Source organism: Onychostoma macrolepis, chromosome 16 (assembly GCF_012432095.1).
Source record: "Onychostoma macrolepis isolate SWU-2019 chromosome 16, ASM1243209v1, whole genome shotgun sequence".
Lineage (NCBI taxonomy): Eukaryota > Metazoa > Chordata > Actinopteri > Cypriniformes > Cyprinidae > Onychostoma > Onychostoma macrolepis.
Window position 1 is genome coordinate 36,078,001 of NC_081170.1, and position 26,993 is coordinate 36,104,993.

Here is a 26,993-nt window from a genome sequence, read left to right on the forward strand (position 1 = left end):
GTTGCATTTTGCTTGAAAATGAAAATCAGGTTGATGTCAAAACCCAACGTCATATTGATGTCAATCTCCAACATTGGACAGACGTTGCATTTTGGTTGAAAATGAAAATCAGGTTGACATCAGAACCAAACGTCAGATTGACGTCAGAACCCAACGTCATATTGATGTCAATCTCCAACGTTGGACAGACGTTGCATTTTGGTTGAAAATGAAAATCAGGTTGACGTCAGAACCAGCGTCAGATTGACGTCAGAACCCAACGTCATATTGATGTCAATCTCCAATGTTGGACAGATGTTGCATTTTGGTTGAAAATGAAAATCAGGTTGACGTCAGAACCCAACGTCATATTGATGTCAATCTCCAATGTTGGACAGACGTTGCATTTTGCTTGAAAATGAAAATCAGGTTGACGTCAAAACCAAACGTCAGATTGACATCAGAACCCAACGTCATATTGATGTCAATCTCCAATGTTGGACAGACGTTGCATTTTGCTTGAAAATGATAATCAGGTTGACGTCAGAACCCAACGTCAGATTGACGTCAATCTCCAACGTTGGACAGATGTTGCATTTTGGTTGAAAATGAAAATCAGGTTGACGTCAGAACCCAACGTCAGATTGACGTCAGAACCCAACGTCATATTGACGTCAGAACCCAACGTCATATTGATGTCAATCTCCAACGTTGGACAGACGTTGCATTTTGGTTGAAAATGAAAATCAGGTTGACGTCAGAACCCAACGTCATATTGATGTCAATCTCCAACGTTGGACAGACATTGCATTTTGGTTGAAAATGATAATCAGGTTGACGTCAGAACCCAACGTCAGATTGACGTCAATCTCCAACGTTGGACAGATGTTGCATTTTGGTTAAAAATGAAAATCAGGTTGACGTCAGAACCCAACGTCAGATTGACGACAGAACCCAACATCATATTGATGTCAATCTCCAACATTGGACAGACGTTGCATTTTGGTTGAAAATGAAAATCAGGTTGACGTCAAAACCAAACGTCAGATTGACGTCAGAACCCAACGTCATATTGATGTCAGTCTCCAATGTTGGACAGACGTTGTATTTTGCTTGAAAATGATAATCAGGTTGACGTCAGAACCCAACGTCAGATTGACGTCAATCTCCAACGTTGGACAGATGTTGCATTTTGCTTGAAAATGATAATCAGGTTGACGTTAGAACCCAACGTCAGATTGACGTCAGAACCCAACGTCATATTGATGTCAATCTCCAACGTTGGACAGACGTTGCATTTTGGTTGAAAATGAAAATCAGGTTGACGTCAGAACCCAACGTCAGATTGACGTCAGAACCCAACGTCATATTGATGTCAATCTCCAACGTTGGACAGACGTTGCATTTTGCTTGAAAATGAAAATCCTTTTGACGTCAGAACCAAACGTCAGATTGACGTCAGAACCCAACGTCATATTGATGTCAATCTCCAACGTTGGACAGACGTTGCATTTTGGTTGAAAATGAAAATCGGGTTGACGTCAGAACCCAACGTCAGATTGACGTCAATCTCCAACGTTGGATAGACGTTGCATTTTAGTTGAAAATGAAAATCAGACTGAAGTCAGAACCCAACGTAAGATTGACGTCAATCTCCAACGTTGGATAGACGTTGCATTTTGGTTGAAAATGAAAATCAGGTTGACGTCAGAACCCATCGTCAAATTGCCGTCAATCTCCAACGTTGGACAGACGTTGCATTTTGGTTGAAAATGAAAATCAGGTTGACGTCAGAACCCAACGTCAGATTGACGTCAAAACCCAACGTAAGATTGACGTCAATCTCCAACGTTGGATAGACGTTGCATTTTGGTTGAAAATTAAAATCGGGTTGACGTCAGAACCCAACATCAGATTGACGTCAATCTCCAACGTTGGATAGACGTTGCATTTTAGTTGAAAATGAAAATTAGACTGAAGTCAGAATCCAACGTAAGATTGACGTCAATCTCCAACGTTGGATAGACGTTGCATTTTGGTTGAAAATGAAAATCAGGTTGACGTCAGAACCCAACGTAAGATTAACGTCAGAACCCATCGTCAAATTGCCGTCAATCTCCAACGTTGGACAGACGTTGCATTTTGGTTGAAAATGAAAATCAGGTTGACGTCAGAACCCAACGTCAGATTAACGTCAGAACCCATCGTCAAATTGCCGTCAATCTCCAACGTTGGATAGACGTTGCATTTTGGTTGAAAATGAAAATCGGGTTGACGTCAGAACCCAACATCAGATTGACGTCAATCTCCAACGTTGGATAGACGTTGCATTTTAGTTGAAAATGAAAATCAGGTTGACGTCAGAACCCAACGTCAAATTGCCGTCAATCTCCTACGTTGGACAGACGTTGCATTTTGGTTGAAAATGAAAATCGGGTTGACGTCAGAACCCAACGTCAAATTGACATCAATCTCCAACGTTGGACAGACGTTGCATTTTAGTTGAAAATGAAAATCAGACTGAAGTCAGAACCCAACGTAAGATTGACGTCAATCTCCAACGTTGAATAGACGTTGCATTTTGGTTGAAAATGAAAATCAGGTTGACGTCAGAACCCAACGTAAGATTAACCTCAGAACCCATCGTCAAATTGCCGTCAATCTCCAACGTTGGACAGATGTTGCATTTTGGTTGAAAATGAAAATCGGGTTGACTTCAGAAACCAAAGTTAAATTGATTTCAACGTTGGACAGACATTGCATTACATCCCTATTGAAACTGGCCATTACCACATTTGTCAACCTGTGAACACAAAAGGAAGAGGAGTTAAATGTCCAAATAATTGATTATACATAACACATTATGAACCGCTTGTTATAGTTTGTGTCAAGTTTGTCATATCTAATGTAGAAGTCACATTGGGTCTACTGTGGTGCTAGATGGAAGATCATGGGCCCACCCAAACTGCTAGGTTTTTATCTTCTGGAGACACAACTGATATCACGCAATTTCAAAACCTAAAACCTTCCTGATGTTGATGCTAAAAGGCAGTGAGGATGTGAACACATCTCTTAACATTTACTTGGGTCTGTTGCATGTACACAAAAGAGAGAACAAAGAACAACTGACTGAGCAATTTATGACTATTATATGGTACCAAAAGCAATGTTTTGGGATATTTCACACTATAAGTTCAGTAATATCAGCAGTCTGCCATAATTTTCCAAGAAGTTGGCAATATTAGCACATATTTGCAAACAGGGCTTGACATTAACATAGAATCGTCCCGTATTTAAGGCCTATGAATGGTATTCCACCATTATACGAGCGTGGTTTGTCCCATTTTAAAAAAATGTACTTCAGTTTTATGGTTTTTGTTTGGCAGCCGCTACTGCCAGTCATTGGACACTTTCTTTTTTTTTTTTTACAGTGCAAAACTGTTATTTTATGGATTTGTCTTAGATTATTACTGACAAATTCAATAAAGTGACATCACTAAACACTGTATAGAGAAACACTATCATTTTACCGATTTTTCCAAGATTATTATGATCAAACGCATTCAATAAAGTGCTGAAAGCACTAGCCCAAAAGTTCTGCAGAGAAACACTTGTTATTTTACAGGTTATTAAAAAAAAAATTAAAAAAAAATGAAAGTGTTAAAGCATGCTCAAGATTGTAAATTAAAAGTTTTATTTTGAAAGACAAAATATAAAGTCTGTACATATACTGTACAAAACTGAAAATGTAATCATTCAGTTTTTGAAGAAAAAAAAAGTACAAATTTGAAAGGAAATACATTTCAACATTTACAATACTGTACCAATTAACAGAACAGTTTGATCAGAAGTTGAATTAAATATTCTCAAAAGAAGAAATACAAAACATCTACAAGATTGCCACTGTTTCAAATGACTTAATTCTAAAGGCTGGAATACACTACATGACTTTTAAAATCTGAACAGATTTTTAAAACACTAGGCATCATACATATACTGACTTTGTAAATAGCGACAAAGGAAAACTGGGCATCATACACTACATGACTGAGGATCACACACTACCAGACTTTAAAGTTGTTCCGATCACAACAAACTCACTCAGAAACATGAGCCTTGTTGCTAGGAGACGCATGACAAATGAAAACAATATGCATTGTAAAATCGGCTGAAAATATCAAACGTTTGATATCCTCCGACTGGATAGAATCAGAGTCTGAAGCTTAAAAAACTGGAGTCTGTGACTATCATACACTATGCAATTTTCTATGGAATCTGTCATCTCAAATCTGCAGACTGGCTCTGACTTTCGGCAACTAGCGTCAACTTCTCCTGACTGTAAATTGGCGGAAAATCAGGGCAAAAATTGTGTAGTGTATTCCAGGCTTAAGTATATGATGCCCAGCTTTCCTTTGTCATTATTTACAAAGTCGGTAAGTCAAAAATCCTTTTTAAAAATCTGTTCAGAAGTCGTGTAGTGTATTCCATGCTTAAAACTGTTTCATTATTTAGATGTAAATTTATGTAAACAAATTCCTGAGGAGGAATTCTTGAGGAGCAATTGAAAAACTAAAAATTACATTTTTATCTTACAAGTTAGGGTTATAGTATCATGATTTTTTCTTTGAAAAAGATTGTGGAGGGAACTGTATTTTAGCTTGTATTTTCCCAATCAGGTTTATAGTGTTTTTTCTCAATATTTGACTGACCCTATTGGATTCCATATAGCTCTGATAATATATGTGGACAAAAATTACATTGTATTTTAATCCTGAATACTAGCTACACAAGTGTAATAAGTCAAATCAAAACATACAAATAAAGGTCCATGATTCTGCACCAGAAGTGACAGTCACAGCAGATAAAGAGCAGTCCACCAAATCTGAAGTAATCAGCTGGATCCTTGCTGCATCTGGGGGTTAAATAAAAAATAAAAATAAAAAAAGAGATTTATTGAAAAGGACTTCATTTGTGTACCTTTTCTATAAACAACATTTGACATTATGAGACATTCTGGCTAATTTAATGATCTAGTTGTGACCTAATGGTTAGAGAGTCAGACTTGTAACCTGAAGGTCATGGGTTCGAGTCTCAATACTGGCAGGAAATGTAGATGAGTGAATGAACAGCGCTCTTTTAAAAAACGCACTAGTGTAAACGGGGCCTGAGGTGCCCTTGAGCAAGGGCCGCACAATAAAAATGGCTGACTACTGCTCTGGGTGTGTGTTCTTTACTCACTGCTGTGTGTGTACTCTACTTTGAGATGGTAGTTATAAAGAAATTAGTGTTCACAACAATGAACAACTTTTCTCAGATGTATCAAAGTAAATAGATTTTGTACCCAGAAAAATGCCAATTAGTACACCAAAAAATTAAAAGAATTAATATTTGTATCAATTGCTAATATGCTAATACCTGTATATTTATAACTAATATAATTATTAATCGGTTTACACTGTTTTTCTATCACAAGGGGGTGAAATGTCTAACAAATGTACTTGAGGAGATCATTAAATTACTCAAGATATCATACTTATCCACCTTATTCCTAAAACACGGAAGTAAGCCTATGGGTGAGACTTCCAGTTCATTAGCCGCTATAGGGAAACAACGACAAGAATAACAACATGCAGTAAACGGTAAAACTGTTTGCATTACAAACCAGTGTGTTCATAATTAAGCTAATACACTAAAATAACATGGTAAGACACACCAATTTGCAATATCAAGCAGCAAAACGAGCGGTTCTGTACAGCTAAAAATATTTGGAAGTTAAAGAGACCGGAAGAAAGACCCATAAAATCTACAAATGGTCCATTTTTATGTGAAGAATAAGGTGGTTATGTCATCATTTACTCACCCATGACTTTTCCAATCTGCATAACTGACTTTTTCTGTGGAACACAAAGAAGATCAAAAAGACATGAAGGTGAGAAAATGATGAGGGAGTTTTCATGTTGAGTGAGCTAAACTCAAGAATGAACTTTGAATCAGAGTGGTGCCTTGGTGCAGAGTTTACCTGCTTTGCTGTGTTCACATTTCAGCACATACAGTGAGGAAAATAAGTATTTGAACACCCTGCTATTTTGCAAGTTCTCCCACTTAGAAATCATGGAGGGTCTGAAATTGTCATCGTAGGTGCATGTCCACTGTGAGAGACATAATCTAAAAAAAAATCCAGAAATCACAATGTATGATTTTTAACTATTTATTTGTATGATACAGCTGCAAATAAGTATTTGAACACCTGAGAAAATCAATGTTAATATTTGGTACAGTAGCCTTTGTTTGCAATTACAGAGGTCAAACGTTTCCTGTAGTTTTCACCAGGTTTGCACACACTGCAGGAGGGATTTTGGCCCACTCCTCCACACAGATCTTCTCTAGATCAGTCAGGTTTCTGGCTTTGAGCTCCCTCCAAAGATTCTCTATTGGGTTTAGGTCTGGAGACTGGCTCGGCCACGCCAGAACCTTGATATGCTTCTTACAGAGCCACTCCTTGGTTATCCTGGCTGTGTGCTTGGTCATTGTCATGTTGGAAGACCCAGCCTCGACCCATCTTCAATGCTCTAACTGAGGGAAGGAGGTTGTTCCCCAAAATCTCGCAATACATGGCCCCGGTCATCCTCTCCTTAATACAGTGCAGTCGCCCTGTCCCATGTGCAGAAAAACACCCCCAAAGCATGATGCTACCACCCCCATGCTTCACAGTAGGGATGGTGTTCTTGGGATGGAACTCATCATTCTTCTTCCTCCAAACACGTTTAGTGGAATTATGACCAAAAAGTTCTATTTTGGTCTCATCTGACCACATGACTTTCTCCCATGACTCCTCTGGATCATCCAAATGGTCATTGGCAAACTTAAGTCAGGCCTGGTTTAAGCAGGGGAACCTTCCGTGCCATGCATGATTTCAAACCATGACGTCTTAGTATATTACCAACAGTAACCTTGGAAACGGTGGTCCCAGCTCTTTTCAGGTCATTGACCAGCTCCTCCCGTGTAGTTCTGGGCTGATTTCTCACCTTTCTTAGGATCATTGAGACCCCACGAGGTGAGATCTTGCATGGAGCCCCAGTCCGAGGGAGATTGACAGTCATGTTTAGCTTCTTCCATTTTCTAATGATTGCTCCAACAGTGGACCTTTTTCACCAAGCTGCTTGGCAATTTCCCGTAGCCCTTTCCAGCCTTGTGGAGGTGTACAATTTTGTCTCTAGTGTCTTTGGACAGCTCTTTGGTCTTAGCCATGTTAGTAGTTGGATTCTTACTGATTGTATGGGGTGGACAGGTGTCTTTATGCAGCTAACGACCTCAAACAGGTGCATCTAATTTAGGATAATAAATGGAGTGGAGGTGGACATTTTAAAGGCAGACTAACAGGTCTTTGAGGGTCAGAATTCTAGCTGATAGACAGGTGTTCAAATACTTATTTGCAGCTGTATCATACAAATAAATAGTTAAAAATCATACATTGTGATTTCTGGATTTTTTAGATTATGTCTCTCACAGTGGACATGCACCTCGATGACAATTTCAGACCCCTTCATGATTTCTAAGTGGGAGAACTTGCAAAATAGCAGGGTGTTCAAATACTTATTTTCCTCACTGTATAATAGCACATGATCATTTAAAGAATTAATGTTAGTATGACATGTATACTCACATTTACGGAAGATCATGTGGCAGAAGATTTTCAATCCCAAAACCTCTGGACCATGAGACGGAGAACACACACACACACAAATGAATATTAACAGGTTTAATAGAACAATATTGTTGACTTACTGACAGAGACGTGGGCTTACAGAAATTTAGCCTACTCACCAGCTTTATTACAAAAACTTAACAGTAGATCCAAAAGCATGGTTTGCATAGTATTCTTCAGAGTCCAAGAATGGTTTCATGTCCTCTCTGTTGAACAAGTGTATGCCAGTTTTTCATGTTCCACAGTGAGACATTTTATTTTACAATAAAATAACAATATAACGTTAGTTATTTTTACTATTTCATACTGTTATTAAAAATAAGATCAGCAAACGGCGGCCTTCTGTATTAACATCATACATGTCCCGCTATTTATTCTGTCATTCATGCATGTTTCTCTATTAAAACGTCAGTAACTCGTAGCACTATGTTACGTGGATATATTTACATTCCGCGATATAAACAAATATTTAAATACACAAATAGTCACTTTAAATCATGGCCACAACATCGTCATTACACACAGCCTTATCTTTATTAAAACATAATATCAAAACAGTAACAGATTATGTCATCGCGATTAGCATATCACTTTAACAGTAACAGTAGAAAAAAATATAGATGGTATTTACCTTCTGCCGTTTGCAATATGTGTCCATTAGACTGCAGTCACGTCATCTGCGCTTCGGAAAAGCGCGGTCACGCCATCTACGCCTAAAATTTTGTTGCGCGTCTACGTGGCGTTGCGTGGTAGTGATAGCCGTGAAGCTTCCAAACCTTTGCAAATCATTTTTTTTTTCTAAAGAGTATCAAACTGAAGCCCGGTCTAATATAATAATGAGCTGATTAAAAACACATTATACAGGCACTTCTTATTTAATGGTATTTTATTTGTATTGTTTAATTGTATTCATAATGTATTAAATGTTCAATAAAACATTTCAAATGGGTTTGTAAAATGTTTTTGTTTTGAGAAAATTCATAAGGAAAAAATAAAATGAAATAGTTTTCTGCAAATTCTTGTTATGCATATTCCAAGTACCACAGTGGTCATTTTTTAATATTTTTTTAAAAATTGCATACCAAAGTCATGGCAAATGCTATTTACACTGCTATATAGACATATTTTAAAAATTCATAAAAATATCAAATCAAATTGTTTTCTGCAAACTCCACTAGATTCTTGTTCTGCATCTCCTCAAGTACCACTGTGATGATTTCCTTATTGTTTTACTGTATCATTTTTTAATAATTGCATATCAAAGTCAAGAAAAATGCTATGTATTACCTCACTGTATCACATATTTTAAAAATATAAAATCAAATTGTTTTCTGCAAACTCCACCAGATTCTTGTTCTGCATCTCCCCACGTACCACTATGATGATTTTCATGTTGTTTTACTGTATCATCTTTTAATAATTGCATACCAAATTCATGACAAATGCTATTTACATTGCTGTATGGAAATATTTTAAAAATTCATAAAATTATAAAATCAAATTGTTTTCTGCAAACACCACCAGATTCTTGTTCTGCATCTCCCCAAGCACCACTGTGGTGATTATCATGCTACTTTACTGTATATATTTTTTAATAATTGCATTCCAAAGTCATGACAAATGCTATTTGCATTGCTATATAGACCTATTGTAAAAAAAAAATCATAAAAAGATCAAATCAAATAGTTTTCTGCAAACTCCACCAGATTCTTGTTCTACATCTCCCCACGTACCACTGTGATGATTTTCATGTTGTTTTACTGTATTTTTTTTAATAATTGCATACCAAAGTCATGACAAATGCTATTTTGTATTGCTATGTAGACATTTAAAAAATTCATAAAAAGATCAAATCAAATTGTTTTCTGCAAACTCCACCAGATTCTTGTTCTACATCTCCCCAAGTACCACTGTTGTGATTTTCATGTTGCTTCATTTTTTAATAATTGCATAGGCCTACCAAACTCATGACCAATGCTATTTACTACCTCACTATATTTTAAAAAGGAATAAAAGGATAAAATCAAATTGTTTTCCACCAATATGCAATCATTAAAAAAATGATACTGTAAAGCTACATGTGATACAGTGATACTTGGTGATATCACAGTGATACTTGCAGAACAAGAATCTGGTGGAGTTTGCAGAAAAAAATATGATTTTATCTTTTTATTAATTTTTTAAATGTCTACATAGCAATACAAAATAGCATTTGTCATGACTTTGGTATGCAATTATTAAAAAAAAAAATACAGTAAAACAACATGAAAATCATCACAGTGGTACTTGGGGAGATGCAGAACAAGAATCTGGTGGAGTTTGCAGAAAATAATTTGATTTTATACTTTTATTAATTTTTAAAATATGTCCATACAGCAATGTAAATAGCATTTGTCATGACTTTGGTATGCAATTATTAAAAAAAATACAGTAAAACAACATGAAAATGATCACAGTGGTACTTGAGGAGATGCAGAACAAGAATCTGGTGGAGTTTGCAGAAAAAATATGATTTTATCTTTTATTAATTTTTAAAATATGTCTATATAGCAGTGTAAATAGCATTTGTCATGACTTTGGTATGCAATTATTAAAAAAAATACAGTAAAACAACATGAAAATCATCACAGTGGTACTTGAGGAGATGCAGAACAAGAATCTGGTGGAGTTTGCAGAAAATAATTTGATTTTATACTTTTATTAATTTTTAAAATATGTCCATACAGCAATGTAAATAGCATTTGTCATGACTTTGGTATGCAATTAAAATAAAATGATACAGTAAAACAACATGAAAATCATCACAGTGGTACTTGAGGAGATGCAGAACAAGAATCTGGTGGAGTTTGCAGAAAACAATTTGATTTGATATTTTATGAAGTTTTAAAATATGTCTATATAGCAGTGTAAATAGCATTTGCCATGACTTTGGTATGCAATTATTAAAAATGATACAGTAAAACAACATGAAAATGATCACAGTGGTACTTGAGATGCAGAACAAGAATCTGGTGGAGTTTGCAGAAAATAATTTGATTTTATACTTTTATTAATTTTTAAAATATGTCCATACAGCAATGTAAATAGCATTTGTCATGACTTTGGTATGCAATTAAAATAAAATGATACAGTAAAACAACATGAAAATCATCACAGTGGTACTTGAGGAGATGCAGAACAAGAATCTGGTGGAGTTTGCAGAAAACAATTTGATTTGATATTTTTATGAAGTTTTAAAATATGTCTATATAGCAGTGTAAATAGCATTTGCCATGACTTTGGTATGCAATTATTAAAAAATGATACAGTAAAACAACATGAAAATGATCACAGTGGTACTTGGGGAGATGCAGAACAAGAACCTGGTGGAGTTTGCAGAAAACAATTTGATTTTATAATTGTATTAATTTTTTAAATATGTGATATAGTGAGGTAATAAATAGCATTTCTCATGATTTTGGTATGCAGTTATTAAAAAATGATACAGTAAAACAACATGAAAATCATCACAGTGGTACTTGGGGAGATGCAGAACAAGAATCTGGTGGAGTTTGCAGAAAACAATTTGATTTTATACTTTTATTAATTTTTAAAATATGTCCATACAGCAATGTAAATAGCATTTATTATGACTTTGGTATGCATTTATTAAAAAATGATACAGTAAAACAACATGAAAATGATCACAGTGGTACTTGAGGAGATGCAGAACAAGAATCTGGTGGAGTTTGCAGAAAACAATTTGATTTTATAATTGTATTAATTTTTTAAATATGTGATATAGTGAGGTAATAAATAGCATTTCTCATGATTTTGGTATGCAGTTATTAAAAATGATACAGTAAAACAACATGAAAATCATCACAGTGGTACTTGGGGAGATGCAGAACAAGAATCTGGTGGAGTTTGCAGAAAACAATTTGATTTTATACTTTTATTAATTTTTAAAATATGTCCATACAGCAATGTAAATAGCATTTATTATGACTGGTATGCATTTATTAAAAAATGATACAGTAAAACAATATGGAAATCATCACAGTGGTACTTGGGGAGATGCAGAACAAGAATCTGGTGGAGTTTTCAGAAAACAATTTGATTTTATATTTTTATGAATTTTTAAAATATGTCTATATAGCAGTGTAAATAGCATTTGCCATGACTTTGGTATGCAATTATTAAAAAATGATACAGTAAAACAACATGAAAATCATCACAGTGGTACTTGGGGAGATGCAGAACAAGAGACTGGTGGAGTTTGCAGAAAACAATTTGATTTTATATTTTTATTAATTTTTAAAATATGTATATACAGCAATGTAAATAGCATTTGTCATGACTTTGGTATGCATTTATTAAAAAATTATACAGTAAAACAACATGGAAATTATCACAGTGGTAGGTGGGGAGATGCAGAACAAGAATTTGCAGAAAAAATTGAAAAATGTTATTTTATTTTTTCTTTATGAATTTTCTCAAAACAAAAACATTTTACAAACACATTTGAAATGTTTTATTGAACATTTAATACATTATGAATACAATTAAACAATAAAAAATAAAATACCATTATATAAGAAGTACCTGTATAATGTGTTTTTAATCCGCTTATTATTTTGATACTCTTTAGAAAAAAAAATAATAATAATAATAATGATTTGCAAAGGTTTGGAAGCTTCACGGCTATCACTACCACGCAACGCCACATAGACGCGCAACAAAACTTTCGGAGTAGATGGCGTGACCGCGCTTTTCCGAAGCGCAGATGGCGTGACTGCAGTTCCATTAGCCATTGTGTCTGTGTTCATATTTGCGCTTTTTCGTTCTCAATCTGCACCGCATAACTCAAAATCGGTCAAAATAAGAATTAATCTGTCAGATATGTGATAGTCCATGTAAAAGCCATTACTACTGCACTGAACGGAGCAGGACTGCAGATAAACAGAGCAGCAACGGACTGGTGTGTAAATTCAAATTTGAGCGGTAGGAGGCGTGCCCAGTTGTCATTGGCCAGATTCCTGGATGACGTTTAGATTAACCAATCACGACCAAAGCAACAAAGAGAGACATCAAATAACATTGCAACTGTAGAAAAAACTAGTTTTAAACAAAAGATAGCAAATATGTATGTATATTGATTTTTATTTTTTAGGCTGTTACATGTAATTAATTGGTAAAATGGTGTTTTCACTTATAATTACAAGTGTATGTGTGCTATTCACTATTCACCTATAATTTCCCTACGAATTTAGAGTTAAAATAGGGTTAAGTTTAGGAGTACAGACAGTGTGTACATGTCTGTCTATACTCGTAAATTACAGTTACTATCACATGACCAATAATGACCCTTTTGAACTTTAGCAAATCCCTTGTCTCAACTGTATAACCACTCTTATGCCTAAATACAGCTGTGCATACAACTGTGGCATTTTCTGTATCTGACCCTTTGCTGTATTGCAGACAGTGTTACACCACCTGCTGGTTTAGGTTTATTCCTTTGTCCACAGTAATACTTACTGCAAATACTGTCATAATTGCAACATTTGTCTACAGATTACACTGTTGACTGCAGTGGTAATGCCGTTACAGCATTCATGGTATGGGGAAATGTAAACTGTGGTAAATTATGGTCTTTCCATAATGTAGACATGCACATTTGACAAATCGAGGATTCAAAATATTATGGTATGCATTCCAGTCCTTTCAGACCCTTTTCTCCATGCTCTGTTTTTTTCTAATTTCAAATTTCTCTGTAGGTATAGGTTTCTCTCACACAAATAACAAATGCACATTCTGATCAGATAACATACCAATAATTTACAATGGCTGTATGCTAAAACTAACTAAATATCAGCGTCTAATGATGTTAGAATTTGACGTTGTGTGGACATTACCATTATGACGTCTAGGAGACGTTGGGTTTTGGTTGCCATACCTGACGACTAAATGTCAGTATTTGACATCAATATGACGTTGGTTTAAGACGTTGGCTTGACATTGAATTTTGGTTAGTTAATGCCACAACCTAAAACTAACAAAAGATCAATGTCTAATGATGTTAGAGTTTGACGTTGAGTGGATGCTACCATTATGACATCTAGTAGACGTTGGATTTTGGTTGCCATACCAGACCACAAAATGTCAGTGTTTGACGTCAATGTGGCGTTGGTTTAAGACGTTGACTTGACGTTGGCTTGACGTTGGATTTTGGTTAGTTAATGCCACAACCTAAAACTAACAAAAGATCAATGTCTAATGATGTTAGAGTTTGACATTGTGTGGGCGTTACCAATATGGCGTCTACAAGGCGTTGGGTTTTGGTCTCCATACCTGGCGACTAAATGTCGGTATTTGACATCAATATGACGTTGGCTTAAAAGCGTTGGCTTGACGTTGGATTTTGGTTGGTTAATGCCTCAACCTAAATCTATCTAAATATCAACGTCTAATGATGTTAGAATTTGACGTTGTGTGGGCGTTACCATTATGACATCTAGGAGGCGTTGGATTTTGGTAACTTTACAACACAACCTAAAAACAACAAAATATCAACATCAGCTGGCGTCGGTATTGGATGTCACAGTAACATTGTCATTAGGCGTTGGCTTGACATTGAATTTTGGTTAGTTAATGCCACAACCTAAAACTAACAAAAGATCAATGTCTAATGATGTTAGAGTTTGACGTTGAGTGGATGCTACCATTATGACATCTAGTAGACGTTGGATTTTGGTTGCCATACCAGACCACAAAATGTCAGTGTTTGACGTCAATGTGACGTTGGTTTAAGACGTTGACTTGACGTTGGCTTGACGTTGGATTTTGGTTAGTTAATGCCACAACCTAAAACTAACAAAAGATCAATGTCTAATGATGTTAGAGTTTGACATTGTGTGGACGTTACCAATATGACGTCTACAAGACGTTGGGTTTTGGTCTCCATACCTGACGACTAAATGTCAGTATTTGACATCAATATGACGTTGGCTTAAAACGTTGGCTTGACGTTGGATTTTGGTTGGTTAATGCCTCAACCTAAATCTAACTAAATATCAACGTCTAATGATGTTAGAATTTGACGTTGTGTGGACGTTACCATTATGACATCTAGGAGACGTTGGATTTTGGTAACTTTACAACACAACCTAAAAACAACAAAATATCAACATCAGCTGACGTCGGTATTGGATGTCACAGTAACATTGTCATTAGACGTTGGCTTGACATTGAATTTTGGTTACCTGACGTCGCGACCTAAATCTAACCAAATATTTACGTCTTATGACGTTGTGTGCCTGCTGGGAGTCTACAGGTTTCATTTCATTTCATTTTTTTTTTTTTTTTTTTAATTCCGTTACTCGCTGTTGACACAATGGCAATAAAACAAAATTTATTTCACAAAGCCACTTTAAAAATGTCATTTTGTCCATAGAAATAAGTAGCTAGCTTTAGCTAGCAGGCAGCTTCTAGAGCAGCTTTTTCTTCTGTCCTGTAATAACATTCAGTGAGCACTATCTGATAGTATATATTCTATTACATACTTAGCCAGTTTGCACTGAGCACTAAAACAGCAAAACAGCTTATTTAATATTTTTTTTTTTTTTTGGAACCATGGACAAATTAAAGAGACAGTTCACCCAAAATGGAATTTACTTACTCATATTTTTCAACTAACTATAAGTAAGCCATTTGTAGAGTAATGCATCATTCAACTTATATTATTTTCTGAGTTACTGTGAGTAAAAGAAAAAAAAAAAAACATTTGACAAAATGTCTAACTTCCTTTTGAAATGTCTGCTTCCCCTCAGGGTCTATGTTATCTCACACAGAGTCACAGAGGAGTAGGGCAGAAAGATAAACCCTGTATATAAGGTGCCAGTGAATGTTGTGTGGTGTGTGTGCAGGTGAATGAGTTTGTCATTACAAATGCTGTAATATGACAGACTTCCATGTTCCAAGTCCACATAAACTCCTACTCTTTTAGACAAACTAGACACAGGGAACTTACGAGTAATCTCATTATTGTGCCACAATTTCAGTTTTCCATCCAGACAGAGAAGAGCAGGGAATGGGTTTCTAACTCCCATAATATTCTGTGTCCTATCAGAGGTCTTATAGGCCACTGCCACTCCAACTCCACCATCATACTCCACCTCAAAGTAACAGCGATCAGTCAGAGGCTCTCTGCACATGACCTGGGGATACAGGTTGAATCTGTTCGGATGATCAGGATATTCCTGCACCACTCTAGTTTCTGATATTTTCCGGTTCCCTTCAGATAGTTTCAGGCGTCGATTTACTGTGTTTACATCTACTGAGAGCTGACAGACATCTGTAGAAAACAGGACATTTGGTTATTTTAATCTTCTACTATATTGTGATATAATAATAATTTAAATGACTGTCAAACAAGAAAAAAAAAAAAAAATGCTTTAAATGCAATGTGGCCTTACATTTTATAGGCATCACCTGAGTAACACAACCGTTGACATCAAAAACAATTGAGTTTCTTGTCCCAAGTAAAAGTTGATTATATTATCATAATAGAATATAAATTTCCATGTTGTGCCTTTGCATATGATACCTACATTTTCTCAGACCTGGTTTCATCCGACATTCTCCTCCTTTCTCAACACTGAGGGAAAATAAAGACACTGAGATTTAAATTACAAGCAACTGCTAAAAAAGCAGCACTTAAAATAAAGCTTGTAGTATTGTAGCATCTTATCCATAAACGATATGATCGTAGTGTCAATCTATGATGTCAAAATTCCTACATGTTGTTTATCAGATCATTTCAAAATAAGCACATACTGTAGTTTCTCCAGTTTACAGTTTGGATCCTCTGCTTTAGTGGAGAGCAATTTCACTCCCAGTTCTCCAGGGTGGTTGTATCTCAGATCCAGTTCTTTCAGATGACCATTGTTTGAGCTGAGAGCTGAGGCCAGTGAACTGCAGCCCACCTTTGTGATCATACACCCTGACAATCTGCAGTTAATATAAAAAAGAACAATGTTTATAGAGCAGCAGTTCCTAAATCTTCTCCTGGAGTAACAGAATTTTGGATGTCTCTCTCATCTGATACAACCATTTCAGGTCTTGAATTCTCTACTAACATGCTGATGAGTTTTATTAGGGAGACATACAAAATGTTGTATGTCAGAGTTGGAAACACTCCAGGACCTGAATCTGAAAACACTGTTCTAGAGCAACTGATTACAAAGTTTTAATAACAAACACTCCAAACTGAACCAAAGTACTTTTTAGATCTGAACAGAACAGAAGTTTTGTTATGTAGATGCAGATATGTTATGTAGATGCAAAGGTGTTTTTTGTTTCATTACTAAGTGGTTGCATGTTCTGGCTAATTGCTATATGGTTGCTAGGGTGCAGTGGATAAGTTCTATGTGTTTGCATCACATGAAAAGAGTCCATACTTAAGTTTCTGTGATATTTTGGGGCCTCATTCATAAAATGTTGTGCAGAAACCATCCTAAATTTGATTTAATTTAACCTTTATTTAACTAGGTAAGTCAGTTGAGAACCAGTTCTCATTTACAATGACGACCTGATCTTATGATCATTTCTCAAATATGTGTACGTGTGATTTATAGAATGAACATACGTACAGAAAACGCACGTACGCCTCCCTTTCAGATGTGAAATCTATGAATCGTAAATGTTCTTGAACTTTTGCGCAAATTAATGGTTTCAGTTCTCTGCCTTGTAAACGATTCCTAATTAATATCATTAACATATAAAAGATCGCAGTCATCATTTAAATTCTTTAATTTAGAACAGCGAGCTGCAAGAACAGCTTACATTTTCAAAAACCTGTAGTACTCCGACAAGAAAAAGTGGTAACACTTTATTTTAGGGTCTCTTAACTAGTTGCTTATTAGCATGCATATTACTAGAATATTAGCCATTTATTAGTAGTAATTAAGCACATATTAATTCCTTATTCTACATGATCTTATTCTACTTCCCTAATTCTACCCAATACCTAAACTTAACAACTACCGCACTAACTATTAATAAGCAGCAAATTAGGAATTTATTGAGGGAAAAGTCGTAGTTAATAGTGAATAAGTGTTCCCTATTCTAAAGTGTTACCGAAAAAGTGTGTACATCTGCTCAGACCCTGACGTGACCGTCTTTAGAAATATGAGCATTGGCGTGGATTTAAGCGTACACACACTCTAAGATCAAATCTGAGCGTACACACGCTTTATAAATGAGCCCCATGGTCTCTAGATATGGCTTGGCTCCCTCCTTCAATGTAAGACTGTCTGTGACTTGTCAGTGTGGTCTGCATCTTTGCCTGTGTCATTGTAAGTCAGGTTGTTTAGATACAGCACACCTTTTATCAGCAAGAGGCATAATTCATGTTTAATGCTTATGGATTTTTCAGTTCCCTAACCCCAAGTATGACCAAGTAATGTGACATTATAGTTGCACTTACCCCAGTATCTCTAATCTACACTGTGGATCCTGTTGTCCCATTGAGAGCTGCTTCGCTCCTGAATCCTGCAGATCATTGCTTTTCAGTTCCAGCTCCCTCAAGTGTGAATTAGATTTCAGAACTGATGCTAAATTCACACAGCAAGCATCTGTGAGACCACACCGCTTTAACCTGTTGAAAGAGGCCGATTAGATCACATACCAACTTAGCCAATGACAAATCCAAACGCTCTCACAAATAAGACAATACTTACTTAAGTTTCTGAATCCTACAGAGTGGACTAATTAGTCCATCACAGAGCTTCTTCACTCCATCATCACCTATCTTATTGCAACTCAGATCCAGTTCTCTCAGGGGTGAGTTTGTTGATTTAAGAGTTAAGGCCAAATTTGCACAGGATACTGGTGGGAAATCACAGCCAGCCAGACTAAGATGCAGAAACAAAAAGCAGATACAGCCACTAATCAATGAGCAGTGCACATCTCCTGATGGTTTTGTCTAATATTATTAATTTGTTTATTTATTATTTAATTAATTTTACAATTGAAACTCACCTTTCTAATGTTATTGTGAAGGCACAAGAAAAATAAAATCAGTAGTAAACTCTATAACATTCAATTTATACAAGTTATTTACTGTATCTATGGCTGATCAGAAGGTCTTTCAGGTGACAACAATGCAATTTTGTAATATTTGCACTACCTTCTTTCTACTAAGGGTGTACTCACACTAGGCATGGTTGCCTTGAACCGAGCATGAGCGCGATTATCCCCCCTCCCCCTCCCCCTCCCCCGCTGGCCTGCACTCACACTTGCACTAAACTTTCCGGGCCAAAGCACGCTTACGTCATGAACGAGATAACAGAGAAAACCACTTTTGCTAATATTCTGCCAAATAATTAATAATAATTAATTCATAATTTATGCTGTGCATTGATTTTCACTTGTATGTATCAGAGAATTATTACGGAGGCAGCTTACATTAATGAAATAATTTGCAGCTTTACTCGCAAACTGCATTTCCTGTTCATCAATAAGGTGAGAACCAGAGCCATTATAAACCTAAATATACTTGATTGAATTAAATTAATTGAAAAGTGTAGTGTAGTAGTAGTAGTAATAGAATGTGTTTGTGCTCGTTATGATGACAGTAGCGCACACAAAATAGTATCTGTTCCGCGATCCGGGCGGTTAGCGTTCACACTGCAACCTAACCGTGCTCTGGCCCACCTCTTCCAAACGGGCCAGGGCCGGCTAAACGAACCGCGCCTGAGCGCAGCACGGAGCGATCACACTAGTCAAACGAACCGCGCTTTGGGGGTCAAACGTGCTCGGGCACGGTTCAAAACACCTAGTGTGAGGACATCCTAAGAGGAAACATCCCTGCCTTGTAGTACATACTTTTGCACATATTTTATCAAAGTAGTCCTTCTTTGGGCCCTATTTTAACGATCTAAGCTGCTCGTGAGCGAGCAAATAGGTAGGCTAATTCTGATACATGCAATGACTATCCATTATGACATGTAGGCATTTTTATATTTATGTAACCTACACAAAACTATTCTTTTTCATTGTAATCCTTTTGTTTTTATTTGGCATGTTTGTGTGCAACTGCGCGTCCCTGTGTGTGTAATAAGCAAAGTGTATACCTGCATTATGGACCTGCCTATAGGCGCATGTTACTAACGCGCTCTTTAAATAACAAAAAAAAAAGACTTTGCCATTCACTTTAGACCAGGTTTTAGTTGGTCATTGACGCGGTCTATTTCAGCTGCCTCAAAATAGCAACGCACCAACAATGCATCTGAACACACCTGGTTTTCAGACCAGCACACCCATGGACTCACAAATGGGCACAAATGCATTTTCCATTTAAACAACGTGGCACAGGACATGAAAATGATAACTGCGTCGTATAGCAAATAACACTTGTGTCACGCCTGGCCCGCATTGCGCCGAGTGTATGACAGGGCCCTCAATGTCTAAACGTAAATGATGACTTGTGCAAGAAATGACTACTTACCTTAGTATTTGCAATTGACAATAATGATTTGTTAGACAAGTCAAGAGGACGTTGACTCCAAACTTTTCTAGTTTATTGTTGCTCAGATCCAACTCTCTCAAAGGTGAATTGACTGACTGCAAAGCTGAGGCCACTAGTCCACAGGACTCAGACGAGAGATTACAACAATCCAATCTGTAAACAAGAGTAAATTTTATGTTTTATAATTTTTTGTTTGTTTGATTTAATGCTCTGTGACTAAGGTTATTCAGACGATTAATTCATATTGTTACTGTGTACATTTATATAGCACCAAAATTGGTTCCCCTATGATTACGAGCCAAGAACCACTTTTAGTGCTATATAGCACCATTTCTTTTTAGAATGATATTATAAACAGTTAATGAATGGTATGAATAATCAATGAAAACTGACCTGGCACTTTTGCAGATCCTGAGCACAGGCAGCAATCTTTGCTGGTTTTCTGTTGATGTGTGGAACTTCTTCATGTCAAACTCATCTAATTCCTCCCCAGATTTCAGCAAGACATAAGCCAGTGCTGACCACTGCTCAGGCTCCAGCTCACTACCCAAGAGTGTTCCTGATTTCATGGCAGTCTGGATCTCTTTAACCAGAGTGTTGTCATTTAACTCATTTAAACAGTGGAACAGGTTGATGATTCTCTCTGGGGATTGTTCCTTTTTGATCTTCTCTTGGATGAAATGCACTGTCATGTTCTTGTCTACACAGGGTTTACCTGAACTGCCTTTGGTGAGAAGGTCTTGCAGGAGAGTGCAGTTAGGATCAACAGAAAGACCCAAAAGGAAGCGAAGGAAGAGGTCAAGATGTCCATTTTCACTCCTCAAAGCTTTATCCACTGCACTCTTATGTACATCAGAAAGATTTGTGGATTCATTTTTGTCAAGAACATTTTCCTGATCATTAACACATGCAAAGTGAGCATATACTGCAGCCAGATACTCCTGGTAGCTCAGATGCACAAAGCTGTAGACCTTCTCTCTGTACAATCCCAGCTCTTCTCTGAACATCTCTGTGCACACTGAGTACTCTGAGACTTTACTCGCATCAATGTTACCATCTATCAGATCCTCTTCATGGAAAATCATTTTGCCCTTCTCCAATTGCTGGAAAGCCAGTTTTCCAAGATTCAGAATCAATGTTCTGTCAAAGTCAGAGAGTTTCTCTGGGTTATCAACATCAGCTCCATTGAACTTCTTATGCTTGAGGCTGATCTGAATGAGCAGGAAGCGAGTGAACATCTCAGTCAGAGTTCTGGGCATTTTATCAGAATTACCATTACTCATCATATTTTCTAGCACAGTGGCAGAAATCCAGCAGAAGATGGGCATGTGGCACATGATGTAGAGGCTCCGACATGATTTGATGTGTGTGATGATTTCATTCACCAGCTTTTGATCAGTTATTTTTTTCCTGAAGTATGTTTCTTTTTGCTGGTCATTGAACCCTCGAATCTCTGTGACCCGTTGGACATACTCAGGAGGGATCCGACTGGCTGTTGATGGTCGTGTGGTTATCCAGAGGAGAGCAGAGGGGAGCAGATTCCCCCTGATGAGGTTTGTGAGCAGCACATCCACTGGAACTTCCTCATTTATATCAAAGCATTTGTAGTTCTTGTGGAAATCAAGAGGATACTGACAGACCTCTAAACCATCTAAAATAAAAAGCACTTTCATTTTTGGAAGATCTGCTTCTTTCAGCTCAGGAACATATTGATGAATCAGCTGTAGAAGACCGCAGTTATCCTTTTTCTGGTTGAGGTCACAAAATGGTAGATGGATGATGACTTGAATATCTTGGTTTGCTATTCCATCCGCCCAGTCTAGAATAAACTTCTGTACTGACACGTGCTTTCCAATGCCAACTATGCCCATTGTCAGGACTGTCCTGATTTGTTTTCTTTGTCCTGGCAGGATCTTGAAGATGTCATTACATGTGAGTTGACTTTCTGAAGTGGTTCTGCTTTGTGAAATCATTTCATTCCTCAACACCTCATGTTCATTATTTATCTGTCCACTTCCACCCACTGTCATGTAGAGGTCGGTGTAGATCTCCTTCAATAAACTCTGTTTATCTTGAGATGAATTTCCTTCATTTACATGCTGACATTTGTTCGTAAGTTTTGCTTTATTGGCTTCCGTGTTTTTTTGAAGAGGATTAGCTAGGTAAAAGTAAGGGATGTTAACATTAAATGAAATATTTTTCAATCCATAAAAAAGACTAAATAATAGCCTTACCATTTGTCAGGAAGTGAAAAGTGATTCTCCAAGCTCCCTCTTCTCCAAAGCTCTCCACTATTTTCTTAGCAGCGTCAGAGACACTGAGCTCATCCGGCTCACTCCCTAAGCATTCTGGGTAATCCTCTGATAGTTCTCTTTTAAAGGCTTGGAAGTTTTCTGTCTTCATTTTCTTCATTATATGAAGCAGCAGGGATTGACTGTCTGACACGTCAGGTTTCTGTGGTAAAATAAAAGAATATGCAACTGAACAACGTTTATCAGCCATGAATTATATAACAAATACCTCCAGTTGAGAGGTATACTAACCACAGTGTAGATTTTACTGTGTCCTTGGTGCTCTTGCTCCGCACAGACGTTACAGATGTACTTGTTATCAGTCTTACAGAACACTTCCAGATCTCTGTGGTGCTGCTGACAGACTCCTTTAGCAGGTGTGGACTCTGCATGCTGTAGGGATTCTTCCACAGACAACTTACTGTAGAAATATTCAATATTAATCAGATAACTTTAACTTAAATTAATGATGAGACTATTAATGTGAACTTCTTTGTAGGGCTAGGTGATTTTTCTGATTTTATAAATTCATTCCAATGTAATGTAATGCCACGTTTGTATTTTTTATTTATTTATTTCTTTTTTTAAATCAAGGAATCACTGTTTTGACTAAACAACGTATTTCCAAACATTACAATTAGAATAATAAGAGGTCATGTGAGCGCACTGATGAAGCTCTCACATGTGACGTGCTCTATGAAGGATTGTGATGTAGACCATATCTTTAGTCCTGACCAGCTATTCACACAGAATGTGTTTGTGCTGAAAACTTTTTTAAAACTTGTGTACCACATTTTTAGAATTCTGTTTCATACGTGAGAAGCTACAAAAGATGTAAATGTTACAAATTTGAAAACATTATCTTGAATTGCTCAAATGTTCTGAAAAAAAAGAGATTTTATTTCTGCCATAATGTCTAGACCTACTTTTTTTTGCAAATGTTTAATTACACCAAACCTTTCTGTATTTTTCTGTGCTTCATCACTGAAGTTCAGTGGAAGAGGAATTGATCTCTCACTCCTCAGAGACTGATCTGTTGATGTCGGTGAGTCTGTTCTCTCCTGTTTACTTCTATGAGCAAAACGTAACATTTATCACATGCAAATGTATATGTTTGCCCATGAAAGGCAATTTATATATTTTTTTTCTTTTTCATGTTAACTGTAAATGTTTAATTACACCAAACCTTTCTGTATTTTTCTGTGCTTCATCACTGAAGTTCAGTGGAAGAGGAATTGATCTCTCACTCCTCAGAGACTGATGTGATGATGATGTTGGTGAGTCTGATCTCTCCTTTTCAGTTCTAATGGGGAAAAGGGGAATTTATATATATATATATATATATATATATATACATACTGTATATATCTAGTTATTTTGGCCTCTCAAAAATAAATTGTCCTGTATATGCCAAAGGTCATGTAATGGAACTGGTGTCTGCATTAAAGTAAAATACGACTGAATAGTAGTGCTATATCTGTTGCTGTACTGTACATATCAAAAATCTCAAAGCAAGCATCTCTATGTGTGTCTCAAATGTAGCATGATCATTGTAATTATCAATGTGGATGAAAGTCAGTTCTGCTGAATCGCTATCTTTATAACAAATGTCACTAAATCAATGTAAATGTATGTGACTTTGTCATTGTCCTCACAGCTCAGAGTGAAGGTCTTCTTTTGAACCGCTCATATTGGCAGAGCCGTCATCTTTCTCTCCAGCACTCATGATCAACTAATGCATTCCTGTCAAGACACAAGATTTTACCAATGTAGTTTCATTCCAAAAAATGGCTTTTCTGTTCCCTTTTTGCATATGGGAGTTATGACTATTTTGTGTGTTCACAATTCAGAATTCTGCTGTTTGAAACAAACATACAAAACAACTAGAGAAAACAAACATTTGTATTATTGACCTTTGGCTCAAAACCTTTTTACTTACTGATGTACAGAGCTTGCAATGACTAGACTGGGGAAATTGACTCCATAAACATATACAAGTTACGTATCAAAAGTCAGTTGTACAATGTCACAGCTACCAGCGGCAAACTAGAATGTTAATTGAAGAACTGCTTCAAATGATTCCCATTATGATACTGTTAATGTTCTTCAGTTTAGGTGTGTCCCCAAATTCTTACTTGTGTCGTGTTAAATTAGTGTTATGGTATGTTTAATAAATAGCATGCAATAATGACGGAATGCAATTATGAGTGCAACCGGTCATTACTAACTAGTTTAATGCTAAACAGTTTAACAGTTTACTTTTAATCAAGAAATAATGTATCAGCTTAGTCTAAACTAATACATGAATCCTTGATTAACCCTCTACTGCATGAATTTTGATGGTACATGATAAAAAAAAAAATTATTCCACATCATTTTTTGGTTTATTTGGGAACATCTTTTTGAACCAGTTCCACAAATTCAAATGAGCTAACCTGACCAAATGATTGACCGAGAGATGATTCAAGAAATACATAGGGTGTGGAGGTGTCAGAGTAAAAATATAAATGTTATCTTAAAAATGTAGTAGCAAAAAGCAAATGTCAACAGAAACACTTATATACAACTTACACTATTTAACGTTCAAAGCATAACGAATATTCAGCGAATATCGAGAGTGAAACTAACTTAACCGCGCAAATGCGTATATGCTTTCTGGTCTCCACTCTCCACTAAACTCAAACAATGTGAAGTACATGAAGAAAAATAATAATAATAATAGTATCCTACTTATTAAAAGCTTGTTAAAACAAACCTCAGTCGAGAGATCTAAAACTTTGGATTGAATGTATGGCAGCTGTTGTACTATTTATAGCCTACCAAACTATTAGCGTCAGGAACTCCGTGTCCGTCTCCTGCTCTGTGATCTACAATTGATGTGCAGGTTAACATCACAATGTTATTCGGTATAATAGTTTTTGTAATGTCGCGATAGACTATATAAATAATGATTCAACAGATAAAAAATTACCGTAAACTCGGTGATGACAAGTAGTCAACGATCGTTGTTGCTTTCACTTTCGCTGTGATGTGTGTCGCAGTATTGAATACTGTGTGACAAACAGGGCGGAGTGTTTCCGGTTCGTGTAAAGACGCTGTGTTTGACTTGTTCTTCATATTATGTTTATTTGCCCGACACAACTAATTTGTATTAGTGATGATCTCTAGACTGCAATGCATACATTGTTATTTATTAAAAATAATAATAATAATAAAAACAGCAACCAGTGTCAGAATCAGCCAATTAGATATACATACATAAATAAATAAATAAACAAACATAATCTGAATTGGCCATGAAAAATCATGATCGGTGCATCACTAATTAAACTACTAAATAAAAGGCCTCAGATTGGAAGTAGCCTATAATCTGGACTGTCTTTTTCTTCAATAGGAAGATCTTGTCCTTCATAAATGCTGAGGTCAGGGATCTTGGCCTTAAAAAAATTTGGTGACCACTGCTTTAGTGACTGATGCACTGTTTAGTCCAGTCCTGGATCATTGGAAATATGTGACTCTGTCTATGCAAAACTACACAAAACGAACCTATATATTTATCAGACGCTTTTATCCAAAGCGACTTACATTGCATTCAAGTTACAGTTTTTACATTTTATCAGCTCTTGCTTTCCCTGGGAATCAAACCCATGATCTTGGCGTTGCTAGCGCCATGCTCTACTATTTGAGCTACAGGAAAGCACATGTATATATACATTTCACTGCAGTTTCCAGCTGAAATGACTTTTGATAACTTCAGGATCTCACCAAAAAAAAAAAAAAAAAGACTCCTACCTTACTTCTTTCCTGAGATACTGAATGTCACATAAAACATTTCTGTCAGTCCTCTGTTGTGTGCACTGTAAAAAACTAAAACTAATTTTACAGAAAATAACCCTACATTTTTTACAGTAGTTTTCTGTTATTTCAAATTACATTCAAAACTTAGTATAATTACAAACAATATCTGTAAATTAACAACTTCACTGTTATTTTAGGTACTATATCATTAAAGACAAATTACAGTATTTTTTTTTCTTTTTATACAGGAAAATTACTGTATTATTTTTACAGTATTTTTTGTGTTATTTTAAATTATGTTCAAAACTCTGTAAAATTACAAACAATATCTGTAAATTAACAACTTGACTGCTATTTTAAGTATTATTCCATTAATGACAAATTAATGGTTAATTCTCATTTTTATACAAAAACATTATTGGATTATTTATACAGTATTTTTTTCAGTTTTCTTAAATTATGTAAAAATTTACGTAAAATTACAAAAATAATCAGCAATTAAAAAATGTTAAAAAAAAATAATTTTTTTTAAGTAAAAACTGTAGTTCATTATATTAAAGGTTTATGTCCATTCTATAAATGTAATGTTATTTTTTGTAATTTTAAAGTAAATCTTATTGGTTTTATATTTAGGTGTATTTTTACATTCAAACTCTGTAATTTTATATGGAATATAAAATCAGCCTTAAAATCCACAAATCATGTAACCGTG

The 26,993-nt window shown here is 36.0% G+C and overlaps 1 protein-coding gene and 2 long non-coding RNA genes across 5 annotated transcripts; all 3 read right to left on the minus strand.

The window, feature by feature from the left end:
* Nucleotides 1–3,650: 3,650 nt before the first annotated feature.
* Nucleotides 3,651–5,580, minus strand: LOC131522192 (uncharacterized). Its single transcript, XR_009266464.1, has 2 exons — nucleotides 5,521–5,580; nucleotides 3,651–4,891 (listed from the first exon to the last, which is right to left on the minus strand). It is a non-coding gene; the product is annotated as an uncharacterized LOC131522192 (long non-coding RNA).
* Nucleotides 5,581–7,643: 2,063 nt separating this feature from the next.
* On the minus strand, nucleotides 7,644–8,407 carry LOC131522383 (uncharacterized). Its single transcript, XR_009266522.1, has 2 exons — nucleotides 7,804–8,407; nucleotides 7,644–7,687 (listed from the first exon to the last, which is right to left on the minus strand). It is a non-coding gene; the product is annotated as an uncharacterized LOC131522383 (long non-coding RNA).
* Nucleotides 8,408–14,286: 5,879 nt separating this feature from the next.
* Nucleotides 14,287–25,560, minus strand: si:ch211-201o1.1 (NLR family CARD domain-containing protein 3). 3 transcript variants are annotated; one of them, XM_058747815.1, is made up of 14 exons: nucleotides 25,455–25,527; nucleotides 25,304–25,350; nucleotides 24,139–24,226; nucleotides 23,670–23,786; nucleotides 23,441–23,554; nucleotides 22,736–22,904; nucleotides 22,427–22,646; nucleotides 20,586–22,350; nucleotides 20,172–20,345; nucleotides 18,403–18,576; nucleotides 18,150–18,320; nucleotides 16,499–16,672; nucleotides 16,273–16,319; nucleotides 14,287–16,016 (listed from the first exon to the last, which is right to left on the minus strand). In XM_058747815.1, exons 3-14 carry the CDS (start codon nucleotides 24,207–24,209, stop codon nucleotides 15,496–15,498), a joined length of 3,717 nt encoding a protein of 1,238 aa, XP_058603798.1. In that variant the 5' UTR covers nucleotides 24,210–24,226; nucleotides 25,304–25,350; nucleotides 25,455–25,527; the 3' UTR covers nucleotides 14,287–15,495. The 3 variants fall into 3 exon arrangements, with proteins under 3 accessions (XP_058603798.1, XP_058603797.1, XP_058603799.1); XM_058747814.1 differs by lacking the exon at nucleotides 25,304–25,350 and having other exon boundaries at nucleotides 25,455–25,560; XM_058747816.1 differs by lacking the exon at nucleotides 25,455–25,527 and having other exon boundaries at nucleotides 25,239–25,350.
* Nucleotides 25,561–26,993: the final 1,433 nt, after the last annotated feature.